Genomic DNA, 14567 nt, shown 5'->3' with positions numbered 1-14567 from the left:
CGACAAGGAAATTCAGACAATAATCTATTCTAATAAACACATGCAACGTGTACGTAACCCAATAGCATGTACTAGAACAATATGTATTATCTGGCAGGAATCTGCGGTAAATTACGTAGCTCGTAGGGCCTTAGTGAGAAATCAAAAACGGCTTCCTTCTGTTATAAGCGATCTGCGGTCTCGCAACTGCCTCTCATTGCTGACACAAGGTAAAAGTAAGCGCGCCAATACAAGAAGAAGGGCAAAGTTCAATAAATTATTTACCATTTCTCATGTTGACACGCGACACAACTGCTGGCGTGACGATGTCCTGCCTCAGTATCGTGGTCAAGCGAGAGCCGTAGACAAGTCTGGGAGCAGCGCCCTTTGTAGACTTCATTAACTTACTCTGATTCGCTTATCTACCCGCTGGGTAATGCAAACGAGTTACTAATGGATGCCCCCTGGCAAACCGGCGCGTGCTTAAAGAAAACCGCGCAGTCAGGCGGAAAGAGATAGTAAGTGTGAAAGACTCAACGTTACTAATTCGCATCGCTTAATTGTCTGCATTAAGCCCTAATTGAGTGAACGACATCCGAATATGAATGAGCATTTATGCGTTGTAGATGCGTTATGACATTGTCTCTTTTGTACTGTTTGTGGCTCATGTATACATATAGAGCGAGAGAGAGAGAGAGAGAGAGAGAGAGAGAGAGAGAGAGAGAGAGAGAGAGAGAGAGCATGCCCATATGTATCATCAGCAAAACGCGTTTGTTGGCACAGCGCGTATTCTCTGCGAACAATACATATAGTCCTGCGTAGCGCATTTCGATTTCAGAAATTAGGTTCGGCCCATTACCGGAAACGGCTCAAGGATGTCGAAGACACGTAATTATATTTGTAATAGCTTCTTTTCTCATACATTTGTGAGTATAAATGTACACACAACAGGTATTCTGATCTGGTGCAGATCGTCTATGACTAAGATATCATCATTCTGCATGAAAGCTTCATCGTGTTCATCTAGTTATTATAAGGGTGATTAGTTGGCTGGATGTACCACCGTTTGAATATTTGGTTACTAAACCTTTGTTTTTTAAACGCCCAGCTGCAACTTCCGTCTTAGCAAACGTCTCTGTAACATGTTTGTGACTGTTTCTAATAAATAATCGTAATAACCCAGAAAAACTAAACGATATGCAATGTGTTCACTACTGGAGCTTGGACAACCTGAAACTAACCTATTGCCTATATCCAATAGCAAAAGTGGGTTTCCGCGTCTCATTCTTGTCACCCTCTATCCTTGCTGCTACTATCGTTACCGAAACGTAACTTCGATTTATACTACTAATACCGCTTTTACCTGTAAAGAACAATTCGATCTACTCTGTATCCCATCTCATCAGGATAGGTGTAATCTACTGTGAGAACGACATGACCATCAGAGATAACGACCCGTATCTCGTTCATAGGTGCCATGCGTCCAAGCAACATACAGGAGCTGCTCCTAGAAGCTTGCATTCTGTTGACCCTCGCCAACTAAAGTCAGCCGTGGCCTGGGCAAACAAACGAGTCTATTGTAACCCCAATACTAGCATCTGCACTTTCCGTCCCTGACTCTTAAGTATGATAACAGCATTAGAAGCAACCCATGCGTTTTGCTGACAAAGTTTGTTACAGCAAACCTAGCAGGAAGTTGGCCTATAAAAGGGGGGCGAGGGCGGCCCAACTCAATAAAAACTGGTCCCTTTGCTTCTTTAGTTTTAGCCATGCACGAGCTGGTACCTATCTGTATGCCTGTGCGTGTTTGACTGGAGACACGTTAACAACTGGCTTTAATTCTGGTCATTTGGTAGGAAGCGTTGGCGAAAAACTGGTTGAAACAACTCAGAAATATTGCGGGCACCTGTATCCCGTGACGGGATTTCGGTCGATCAGGGCAATTTCGCAGGTACGCGCAGGGCGGGGGCTTCCGCGGCATATGCTCAATTTTTTTGATTTAATAAGCCAACCATCTTTGCTGGGCCCTTTTATAATACAGCGGACGCAGGTGTCTGACTGGTACAATTAAGAGTTTTCTAATTAGACTGCGCTCATTGTTTTCATTGGTAGAAATTTATTCGTATCTAATAACAGCTAAAAATCGTCCAGACCCCAGCAGAAGGTCCTGGATACAAGCTCTATGCTGACGTAAGTAGTTCTTGTTGAATCCGGTTTCGACACGTATTGTCGAAGCATCGTCGCGTCGCAAGTACGAGCCTATGAAACGTCACAAAACCGCGAAGACTACGATCGGTGCGAGCGATTATCACAATGATGAAAAATACTAGTTATCCGGTTCACACACAGCCCGAGGAATTGCTCGTGCACGGAACCCGTACCTTCCCACAGCGAGAGAACTGTTCCACGCGCGACATTTGCACGTGAAGAATACGATATTGCTATGATAACTCGACTCTGGTTAGATATTAATCTTCGGTTCAATGACACTATTTTTGCCGATTGTTAAAACATAGAGCACAGAGACATTATTATTTTATGCCATTCTGTCGCCCGGTCTAACGTACTTCTAAGCGCCTATTTTATTGAACGTTATTGCTATATTAGGAAATAGCTCGTTCTTCTTCTTGCTTTTATTATCGAAATAAGCTCCTAAGCATGCCATGTGAATCTGTACCGATGTATGACCTTTTACATAGCGCACTTTAATGGTTTTATGCAGTGGCAGGCAGCTTTTTCAATGTAGTGACGACATTTGACAACGACAATTGTTTATACTGTTACCACATATCTTGCGCAAAATCATCTTCATATCGATGAGATCGACTGATGCCACGAACAACCAAGGTTCGACTGGTTTAGTGCGATTTATTTGGCACTAGACAGCCCCTTATATATATATATATATATTTCAAAATAAAGAAAAAGTATACAAATAAGTTAGTTCCATAGAAACTCAATTTCCTCTCATACAATACGAATCTCTAGGATCAAAAATAGAAAATTAGTTCACTATTATTCTACTTATTATAAAGAAAAAATAATAATACACAGCCACTAAAAAAATAATTTACAAAACATAGGAAGTCATAAAACATAAAAATTCACAAAAATGTTTCACGCTCGACAACTTCGTCTGTGGCCGACACAAACTACTGACATCAAAATGGTTTTATTTTTTCACCGTTCGGTGTAATACCCTACGGATTTATATCCTTTTACGTCGTATTTAAGTTTATGCTATTATACTTGTACAACTGGACTTCTTTAAAAGACATCGTCGAGCCTGTTTGAGCAGCGTCAGCCTAATTTAACGTACATCCAATAGCAACTTTTACGTTGGCAGTCATACTCTAATTTAGGTTAGGTTGATCGGTTGCCGATTGCGCTAGCGTTCGGCCCACCGGCTCAAAAAAAAAAGTCGAAAATACTAAACGAAAGCCAAAGCTTAAAGCACCACCGCCCCACCTGGTACCACCACTGCCTGATCTTCGCCAGTACCCCCAATGCCAACCTCAATTTCATTTGCAACAGCATCGCCCAGAAGCAGCGTGTGGTCACGGTTTTCCTACAATACTTTGCATTACTTGGCTAGAGACAGCTCGTTCGGCTAGCCCATAGGCCGTTTACTCGGCGCCGGCCGGCGTTAGCTCTTTGGACTTTGAGGGGTGGTTTTGTAGAGTTGCCGCTGGAAATCTAGCGGTGGCGGGGGGCGCCAGGAGTTAGTTCTGTTGCTTCCCTCTCTCTTAACTCCTCTCGCTCCTCTCCTAGCTCGTGCGTGCTTTCCTCCTCTCCCGAACATCCAGCTTCGGCTTCGGCTATAGCTTCTTCTCTGTATGGCGTTCTCCGACGCCTAACTCAAACCGCCGCACCGATCCAACGGCGGACGGGTGAGGAGGGTTTCTGCCGCTGCTGCTATGGCAGCGCCGGCGACGCCGCCCGCTGCCAGCGGACGGCAGCAGCAGCAGTCTAAAATCTTTCCTCCTCTTTCCCTCGAATTGCTCTCTAGCCACAGGCCGCAGACCCATCACCGTAGGCAAAACACTGGTTGGTTGCCAACGTCAGTGAGATTACCAGACAGGCCCTAAGGGTGTACCTTGTGTCGAACTTCTATAGTCACCTTTAATGTTAACGCCAGGACAGCGACACTATCTGAACTATCACCATCTTAGTAACGGTTTATCACTGCCTTAGCTTTGTACTTCCCACACAGCTTATGCGCATACCCCGACGCGCTGTCATGTAACAAAGAAGCATGCAGGGCGTCTTGGCTAACAGAGAACCAAGCTATTTTCCTTGTATTGTGTCGTTTGCCGGCAATCCTACGAGGCACTGCCAACCATGTGTACGGCTCTACCATCTTCTACAAGGCTAACCTAGGCAACGATTGAGGAACACCTCGACCGTACAGAAGCAGCCCTGCTCGGAGCTACCGCTCAGGGGACTTGGAGTCTTTCCCTCTCCCCCTCTTATCCCGCCGCCCGATGCCAGATCTACTGAGAGACAGCGCGTTTTTCGCCGGCGGCGGCGGCGGCGGCAGCAGCAGCAGCAGCAGCAGCAGCCACCGCCACCGCCACCGCCACCGCCACCATCACCATCACCACCACCACCACGACCACCACCACCACCACTATCACTACCACCGCCGCCACCATTATTGTCGGCTTACATACCGTTGCTTCTTGCGAACGCTCACAACACACTACCAGCTCCGCCGCCGCTACCGCTGCTACTGTGAACCTACGGAGTGGCTTCGGCTGTCGACTGCTGCTGCCGCCGCCGCCGCCGCCGCTGCTGCTGCTGCTGCTGCGGCTGCGGCTGTGAGAAGAGAGAGGGTGCAGAGGGAAGCTAGCGAGACCCACGAACCCGCGAGCGCCAGCCTGCGAGCCTGCCGGTGTCTTCCTGTCTGTCGGCCTGCCTATGAGTAAGCCTGTGTAAGCTTGTGAGCTAGCCAGCTATCAGGGAGTGAGCTCTCGTTCGGCTCAATCAGTCTAGTCTTTTCTCTCGGAGCGCACGAACGTCAGAGCAGCCGTTCTGCTTTGTCGTCGGTGTGACAGCGCCCCAACCACCCGGTGTTTCGTTGGAGTTGATTCTGATAGCCACTACCCCATAACTACGCACTAGACGATTTCTACCGCTGTTTCTATTCATATAACAACTACTATAATTACTATACTTAGTACCGTACAGTTCGTAGAAGCACACGCTAGCTGTTGTTCAAACTACAGACCTTGTGTGGGGAAGTAGAGCGCGTTAGAGAACATAAAGCCCTCGAGGAAAAGTACCACTTTCGCGTTGCTCGTCGATTCGGTATTTACGAGGAGCAACGGCAAATTAGTATACGACAAGCAACGGTAGTAGCGGGGAAGGCTCAACAAGCGATTACCTGAACGGAAGATAGCTTGATCCGGCTACGAATTGGTAGCGGTACGCATTCGTTTAGCTCTATTGATCTCCAATTCATCGAGTCGTCCAGCCAGTGCATATAGTGGTTGGTGGTGTGGGCCTATTTGCGTCAAGTCCAGTGTGTATTCTAGTCATTACACTGTTTCGTTACTAAGCACGTCGCGATTCATCTAAACCGCGCACTCCTGTGTAACGCGTACGATCTGCAACATCAATGTAACGACATCGTCAACAAGTAAAGAAACCATTGTGAACTCAGAACACTTGCACACCTCTGCCTTAGACTAGTGCTCTCTTTCGAAATCTTCTCCATTGGTGTCGAGGACTGCATTGTTGTCGAGTGTACGTCACTTCTCTGCAATGGAAATTACAGACATTCGAATCGAACAATCCAAGTTCTCACCTGCCGGCCTCATCTGAGTTTCCCTTTCTGGCTACGTTCAGCGTCTATGATCATTTACTAGCGTAGAGCGGCACATGATCTTGCCACACTTTTCCCAGGACTGAGTCTTTCTCAAGTTTCAAGGTAAAGCCAGCTAAATTTTGTGCGCGTATTTATAACAACATTTTGTTGCCAGCAAACGCCTGGCTTGGAAGTGCTAACGATCTCGAACGAATAAAAAAAACAAGAAGCAAGCGGCTGCGAGTAAAAATAAAGGAGTTACATCGAAGTCAAAAAGAGATGAATGATTCTCGGGTCCTGACCGTATCTCTTTCATACGTTCACGATAATTCTTCTGCATTATAGGTGTGTTCCTGTCATAGAAGTACAATTTTCCTTCTCACGGCTGGATACATCCGTATGATTAGTTGCTTACTCTACTTCATTCATGACGTGACATCATTGCTGTGCACGTAGAAACCAGATAAAAGACAGAAAAAAAGCGCGACGTGTGTGTCAGTTAACGCCACAGCTTTCTGACGCGTCTGTCCCACTTCTTCCTGCTTTCGCCGTTGATCTCTCGTCTTTAACTGAACCAAGTTCTGGTTCGGTTGTCTCAGTGTAGGAGTGAAAATTCGTGCGAGAACGACACCCCCATCTGCTGTGCTTTTAGTCTGAACTTTGGGGTCCTTTGGTCTCTTGCGTTTTCGGAGCGTTGCATAACCAACCAGTGAGTAGCGGAGTGCCGCGCGTTTTTTGTCGTTGCCTTAAACCTAAAACTGGTCAACGCTGAAGGGCGAACGCATCGTAAAGCAATTGACAACAAGTGGACGTCATTTCGGCAGAAGTGGATAATTGTCTGAGCGGCAAGCTTATCACAACAGAAATATAACAAGTTGAAGGGTGAAACTGCTTTGATGTTTTTATGATAAAAAAAAGTTTTCCTGGACATTTCAAAAGGACATGCTTTAAAAACAGCAGAAAAAAAGAGGCGAAGAACTGTCCACGACGTAGGAAAGGTACGCAGAGAGTGAAAGGAATATAGTTTACCTATTCCTAAATACCACTATTTAGCCTAGTCGCTGCTTAAATTCGTCGCCCAAATAAATTGCTTTACAAGGTAGAAAAGACAACAAGTCGCCGCCACTTAGATAGTGTTGTATCGTTGGCGGCCCAAGTGACCGAAAAAAAAACCTGATTCCCGATCAATTTTCACCAACAGCTAATCCCAACAGATAAATCTTACTAGCACTATTACCCTCTGATAGTGGCCTTTCTCAAATTACGTCTGTTACCGCAGCCTTGTTTTTCCATGTTCCTTTATCCAGCATGTACGTCACTGCGGCGGTTTAATAGAAGTTCAGAACTTACGGGGTCTATCAGCAGGCAGACAAGAAACAGTTAAACCAACTTAACAGCAATCAACTTCACTGACTGGGAATCTCCTCAGTCCAGCATATTCATCATCCATGGCTGTCAATTACCCAGTTGCACCGCTTGAGTAAGCCTGAGCTCTCGCGCCAGAGAAAACAGAAAATCTTGGGAAAACGACGCATAGCACTAGCGCACATAAAAAGTTGGTGTATACAAAACTTGGTCTTGAGTTGGGGGCACATACGGTGAGTTTTGTGTCTGTGCGTCCATATGCTAAGCCCAGTTCTCTAAGCTGCAGCGGGAGGCACTACAAATAACTTGGTTTCAAGCTCAACTCACTCAGCTAAGTTGGCAGCACCTTAGGAAGAAGAAATAAGCTGCGTCCAACTTTGCGCGCAAGTAATTCGGCTTTACCCAACAACAACTTCCAGCCACTACCCGCAATAAGTTCACACCTAATCTCAGCCCGTCCCATACGCGAGATGCACTCCAAGGAACAGACCGAAATTCAGAGTAAGTTTATTGTTATCTTGAATTCTTTTATTTATACGATACAGATCAATCCTCGACAAATCAATACGATTGTATTTTATTATAGCTATTTTTTTTTTTTTTTTTACTTTATAATATTGTGACTTTGATGGCAACGTGTGCATAGCAAAAATGAGCGGTACTTTATAGAACGCTCGAACCTCATATCAGTCTCGCTACCAGGTTACAGCTGATGTGATACTGCCTACTCGGTGATTATAACCAGCAACAAACATAATAAGATAAACACAGAGGTATATAACAAAAACCGAAGACATTTACAAAATACAGGGTTCTTGTGACTATTGATTCAGGTCCTAGCCATGCGTCATATTAACAAGAAATTTCAACATTTCTGTATATCGCATTATCTACGATAGGATACATAGACACAAGTTGAATGATGTACCTACTAGACTTGATCAAACAAAGCTAATATGAAGATTGAACATCGCTTCGTAGCTGCTGGATAGAAACAAGCGAGGACATTGCAGTGTAACGTGTTGATAATGGATCGTCGCGACACGCTGCTTCTTTAAAAAGTGACCGAACGATGTGGCGATACTTATTTGTGCCTTTACGCATGAATTTGTTATTATTAGGTTATCAAATACAGGAGTACAGTTATCTCTAAATGAAATGAAAACAAACGTACATAAAAAAAAAAAAATAAGGAGACCCACTGCTGTTCGGAGGCTGTCTTCGTAGTCATACAGTATTTTTGTACAGAGGCGTATGCGTGTGTAGAGTTTTGTACTGTTATTAGGGCTCAGCAAAAAGGAAAAGTTAATTAGACTAAGATTGTTCAATATTATATATATTTTTATACGAAGGTTGAGCTACACACACCCGACACACATGTCTTGAAAAAGCTGCATCTAGCCCGAATTACTCCGCTTTCCGAGCTATGCAATTGTAAGGACACAGGCGACGGATCCAAGACTCCCCACCCCACTCTTGTTGTTCTTTTTCTTTTCGTCGCCAGTTTCGGTGGCCTCTCCCGTACTGCCTAGTTCATGCCTGCTGGCATGAATGCGTACGCCAAGTACCCTTACTACAACTGCTGCAATAGCAGCTAGTTTTTGTTGTTATTATTGCTGCTGCTGGCGTTATTCTCGTACTCGAAGATATCGTGAAGTCTGTGTCCGTAGTGGAAAGATACGGCCATTGTCGCCATCGCTATGGCCACCAGCTTTCAGTAGTAGCTGCGCGTTAACAAACGTTGCGAGTAGGTGCGGCACTAGACTCATCTCCACGACGGTCGCATCCTTAAGAAGAGACCGCTTGAAATGGCCAATGTATGCCAAGCTCTCCGCAGGGAAAATGTTGCCATAAGCGATGCATTAGGTCGATGGAATTGGAGTGAAGAGGCATCGAGTGCTTTGTAGCTTCCTCTGAGGTGGTAAGGGGCTTGTTCCAAGGAAAGCAGAAAGCAGCTCTTTTGGAAGGGGCGAACGCAGGGAACAGAGGGCTTGAGAAAGTGTGGACGGAGCAAAGAATCTTTTTGCAAGTGAGGAGGGGGCAATTCGAGTTTGCCTATATGCTACTGTCAATATATGTAGTGTATAGGCTCTTTCGATACTATTGTTTTCTTCAGTTGTAGAGGCTGCTCGACGGCGCTCCTGAACTTGCTGTGAACGAAGGCGGCGGCCGACCGGCTTGCCGTCATTAAAATGAAGGAGCAACAGCAACACTAGCAGGGCGCCATCGTGGTTGTAGAGGCTCGAGAAGAGCTCATTGGTGACGCAGGCTTCCGACTATGGTAGGGTTCAGACTAGCTGGTTTTGCCGCATTTCCCTTGAGAGCACTCCGTTGTTAGCTGCTATATAAGTGCGTCAATGCCAGCACCAGTGGCGCTTGTAGCGGTGAACTCCTGAGCGCGTCGGTCTTGGAGGCCGTTTAAAGCTCCTAGTCCTGACTAGAGAGCGCGCGGCGATACCGCCCTTCTCCTGAGGTGCTGCTGTCACCTGGCGTGCTTAGTAATAGCAGCAGCTTGGTCCCTTGTGCACTAGTGAGGCTAGAGCTTGTAGAACGACTGATTGCAATTGAGCGCATTCTTGTGTTCAACGGCGCCATGTATAAGTTCGTGCCTCTTCTGTGTGTATGGGTCTATGGGAGAAGAATAGCACCGGGAACCAGCAAGCGATGACTAGGCTTTGACGGGTTGGTGGCACTCACTAGTGGATTGTTACGGCGCTTGTTGGTCGGGAAGCAAAGTTTGTGGGGGTCAGGGGAATTCTGAGACTATGGAGTGTTGCTCGGGGAGTTCTAGGGGGATAGGTCTGGGAAAATGGGGTTCAAATTCGATCTAGGCAATATGACTCAGACACAGCCATGGCAGTGGCTCTTGCGACAGCAGCAACTGAAAACCTTACCAGTCCTACCCAACATCCCGTCATCCAGCGCCTCATCATATTGCAGACAGATGCATCCACAAGGTAATCTCGCTGTTAGCTAGGATGCGGGCGGGCTACCACTAGGCAAGCGACCAGGGGTGTGCCACATCGCTACAGAAAGCTCGGGTTCGCGTACCCCTGAGTCGGTACTCCTCTCTGCTTTTGGCTGAAGCGGACGCAGTGGCTCATGACGAGGCAGGGAAAACGAGCGGTCGGTGGGGCTCTCGACGCTTCGCGCATCCGCCCTGTTGGCCCGCTGTTGTTCGTTGTCGCAGACTCAACGCTAGCATTAGCTGTCCTACTAGATAGCTAGCAATACTACTTCTCACCCCCTTATTCTTTCCCCCTTCCGACTATCGATTGTTAGGTCTAAGCTCCTACTCCTATAACTTTGCTAGCGTCATTTCGTAGGAGATTGCCCGAGCCCGCTATTTGCTAGCTGTTTCCAATTCTCCCCCGCGACTTCACCCCCAGGTGTTAGTGTGCACAACACGACTCTAGGAACAACTCGATGGTACACGCCAAGCTCCTGAGCGCGTCCTGTCGCCTATAAGGGCTGGCAACCTCTATAAGAGTTGCCCAGAACAATGGGTTGCTTACAGGGGATTGGTACCGTTGCTCAGAAAGGGTGGAAGCTCAAACACAACAACCCCGGGAATGCTCTGCCAAGCAGAAGGATGACAAGACCATAACTTGAAATTCAGCCGAAGCAAAATGTGTCACAGTCAGCGACGATCGTATCAGAGCCAATAATGGCAGTGGCTACTTCCCGTAGCCAACAAGCGTTTTAATGTTCTTAAACTGCCTGAAAGTTTAAGCTTCGTAGCGAATGAGAACCTTTAAAGTTCCACGTCCTCTATCGCCATTAAGTATTGCTTATAAAATGAACAGTACTATCAATGGTTAAGTTATGTGTACCACGCGGGCCTCATAATTTCATATTTCGGTAAGTGTTTGTAACAAAATACAATGAAGCTATGACTGTCATGCACGGTCACTGAGGACTCAAAGTATTGCATTTTTCCCTCAGGTAGCCTATTCCGAATAAGTTGCATGGCGCCATTTATTGAAGGCCCAGACTCTCAGGAATTTTTGACCATGACCTTTATTTATTTAAATATACGAATGGCATCTGGCACTATTATTAGCTAGGGCCTGTCCTCTCATGGCGATTGTGTGCGCGTCTATCTCAGCTTGAGGTGCGTGCATACTTTTTTGATAACTATAAGTACGTTTTCGACGTTGAACGACTGCCGAAAGTGCTGTTGCTGCAAACATTCCCTCCCTTTAACGAAATACCATCGAAAATCTATCCTCATATTTTTTTGCCGAGGCAGCCTGGGCGTTCGGTATATGGATGCACGAGGAAGAAGTGTATACCGGTTTATAACAAATTTTTAAGGTCTTTTTAATGGTTTGGCGACTTTGCTTTGATCGGTGCACCATCAAAAACCTGCATCTCGCAAGCCCAAGCAAAGATTCGCGATAAAAGCTCATGGTGATATTTGCTCGGCAAATTCGACTCGTCCATTGCCGTCTACCGTCTTGAATTAATTTACAGGAAGAAAAAATGCACTTGTGTGATATACGTGTAGTAATACGTGTCGGAAGTGAGCGAAGGATACGACACAGATTGTCATGGAGCATTCGCTTATTTGCTAGTACACGACCGACTTGCAAGAATACCTCGTCCATCGGATACTAGAGAAGGCACGACAGGAGCTACGTCTTGCAGAGCGGCATTGAGTGTGATTAGAAACAGGAATAGCCGGTACCGCTGATCTTAAGGCAGCCTCAAATCGTATTGGATAATTATATAAATCGGATCATTGCACTTTGTAAAGAAAACGTTTCGACTATGCTAACAAGTAGCTATACTCGTTTATGTAGCTAATCTCTATTGCATATGTACATCAACACAAGGCACTTGAAAATAGATACCGTACGAAAAAAACTAAATCATCTTGTCGGTAACCCACTACAATTATATGGACATAATATGAAAACTAGTCATATATGCTACTGCGAGGATGCAACAACAATAATAATAACGGCTATGCTATACCAGTTATCCAGCAGCGAGTAGTCTTGCCCTAGCCCATTTTGTGTCGTAGTATTTTGCTGTTGGCAGACAGGCAGAACATCCATGTTCGACCGGCAAATCCAGTTCATTGTTATGAAGGCAGGGAGTAAGTTCGCTCTCGTTGGCCATAAAGGTTGTACCACAATAGCCCCTACGTTATTCAACTCAGCGTAGTCCCAGATGCCATCTATGGCTCGCCGGCTCCGTTACCCCCCTCCCGGGAGTGTCTCTGACTCTCCTTCACTCGTTCGGCAAAACCCCGCTCATAGGCTCGAGGAGTCGACGTGACATCACAGTCGCTGTTATAGGAACCAATCATATTCGATTATTACCCCAGCACCAATAACGTCAGTGCGAGCAGCATTATCTGGGCTAACGGTACCCAAACTAAGCGAGCTGGTATGACCACGAACAGTGTAGAGAGCTAGGTCTAGGTTAAACACTAGCGACCTCAGGGCCGCGGAGGTGAACACGGCCGATAGTGCATTTGATGGAAAGTCCACCCCAAGAGGTTCAGACGATACAGAGTTCTCTCCTCCTCCGTTGCACTCTCTTCTGCCCAATGCTCGCCTCAGAGCTGCCCCGAGTTGCAGCTATTTTGGGAAGGGAACTACACTCGCACAAACGAGGTAAACGTTTGAGGCAAAAATAGCCAACGCGGGCTCTACTGTAGCTGAACATTATAATAAACGGCTATTGGTATTTCTTTATATATATATGTTGTGAGCAATAAGGGGCAAGCCAAAAAGAGTACAAAAGAGGCAGTGTCATAACGCATCTAACAGTCATGTTTAGTAATGGTAGTAGTAGCGGCAATGATGGCAATAAAAGGGACCAGGGGTCCGGGGTTGACAGATGACGATACTGCTATTTTTACTGGATATTGTAATTACCGGTTTTTTTTTTACGGAAATGCATGTGATACAGGTACTACAAACGTGAAGCCATTTGAGACAACAGGAAATAATTATCATGATGATTTGGATTAGTAATAGTCTGCACGATTATATTTTGATTATTGTCATTACGAAATCAGGCAGTATCAGCGGCAAATAAAATCAGTGTTATAATCTATGTCTCCTAATATCTGCGTGTGCGTGTTGGGGTAATGGGGGTACCCTTGCACTCAGCGTAGCCTACGGTTACATTATCTAGATACAGCTTAACTTATTACTTCAACCTTGTCTTAGAGCCATTCTACTGAAGTGGTGGACGCAGAAGTTAACAAAAGCGGCCGTAGGTCTTAGTCGCTCACCTCCCCCAACCTCTTCTAATTCTTGTTTTGATTGTCCGAGCAGAGAAAAACGACGTTATCAGAATGTACCTGTTCCATTTTATCAGCGGTGGATCTTGGCAGCGTCAAAGTCATTCTGAGTTTCTACACAACCCATTTTTCTGTTCGGACTTCTATTTGACTTAGTTTCACGGGTGTCGTAGTAAATGGCGTGGGGCAATAAGAATGAGCGTGTCTAGGCAAGATGTTGAGCCACCATGAGTTACGTAGATAAAGTGAAAGCGCATCTGTATCTACCCGATGAACAGGTTGATCGAAGGCTGCGACCTGAATCGTTGGTACGCTGATTTGTTGAACGAGAACCTAAACTCAATATTTCAAATTCTACGTTGAGCGTCGTATTATCGTCAGACATTCTGTCAGACATTCTGCTGACTCCCAGCACGGGGCGAATCGTATCGACACTGGGTTTTGAACCCAGACCACTAGACGAACGCACACACTCACTCCTCTCATTTTATGCGGGGGGTAGTCATTCAATCGAATGCCTAACAGTGGTTCTGGGCATAAAACTCAGAAAATTTAGTTAGAAAAAAACACGAAATAATTCTATGACAACCGCTATCGAGTTCATATTTATTTTTCAACGTTCTCCGACTTTCGTCCAACCTAAACCTAATCCACTAACTCGGCTAATGTAAGGCGTATTGCAAACAGCTATTTTTAACGTTACTACTTCGATTTAAACGCCTTTCATTCCTTAATCGTATTATTATAACTCCCTTTCAAAAATGGATTACTCGTTTGTGTGGTGTTGAGTTATCCTAGATGAAGCCATTATGCGTGTAAGCGCTCGAAGTGAGGGTTTCAGGAAACCGTCCACTGCGAAACCCCGCAAATTGTTTACCCGTTGTTGTTGAGTCTGTGCTATGCCCCACAAGGATTAGTACGGCGCGTCTATTATGAACGCTACACTATACATACATAGACTGGAAAAACGGACTGCCTAAACGAAATAGATGACTCCGGCATGCCACAATGGGCATGGAACGCTATTTTACCTGAACCGTAACGGAAATGCACCGCTTCTTAAGCACCCCGTATATCTCGGTTATAATAACGTATTGCAGAGCGTCGCTCTGAGTCCAGCCAAAGATCAAACAATGAGCACTTGTAGAGTGG

At 45.7% G+C, this 14567-nt stretch overlaps 1 protein-coding gene across 5 annotated transcripts in view; it reads left to right on the top strand.

Annotated features, from left to right (window-relative positions):
• The window catches only part of LOC111259462 (ELAV-like protein 1), a 276667-nt gene that overhangs the window by 150015 nt on the left and 112085 nt on the right, over nucleotides 1-14567 (top strand). The window contains exon 1 of one of the 5 annotated variants that reach the window (XM_022831511.2): nucleotides 4905-7654. The exons of the other annotated variants lie outside the window; for them this stretch is intronic. Within the exon in view, the coding sequence (XP_022687246.1) occupies nucleotides 7624-7654 (31 nt within the window). The 5' untranslated portion in view covers nucleotides 4905-7623. Of the gene's footprint in view, nucleotides 1-4904; nucleotides 7655-14567 lie in introns of those variants that run through there. 5 annotated transcript variants of the gene reach the window in all.

Source organism: Varroa jacobsoni, unplaced genomic scaffold (genome assembly GCF_002532875.2).
Source record: "Varroa jacobsoni isolate VJ856 unplaced genomic scaffold, vjacob_1.0 scaffold_334, whole genome shotgun sequence".
Classification (NCBI taxonomy): Eukaryota; Metazoa; Arthropoda; class Arachnida; order Mesostigmata; family Varroidae; genus Varroa; species Varroa jacobsoni.
This window is presented reverse-complemented; position numbering and strand designations above follow the sequence as displayed.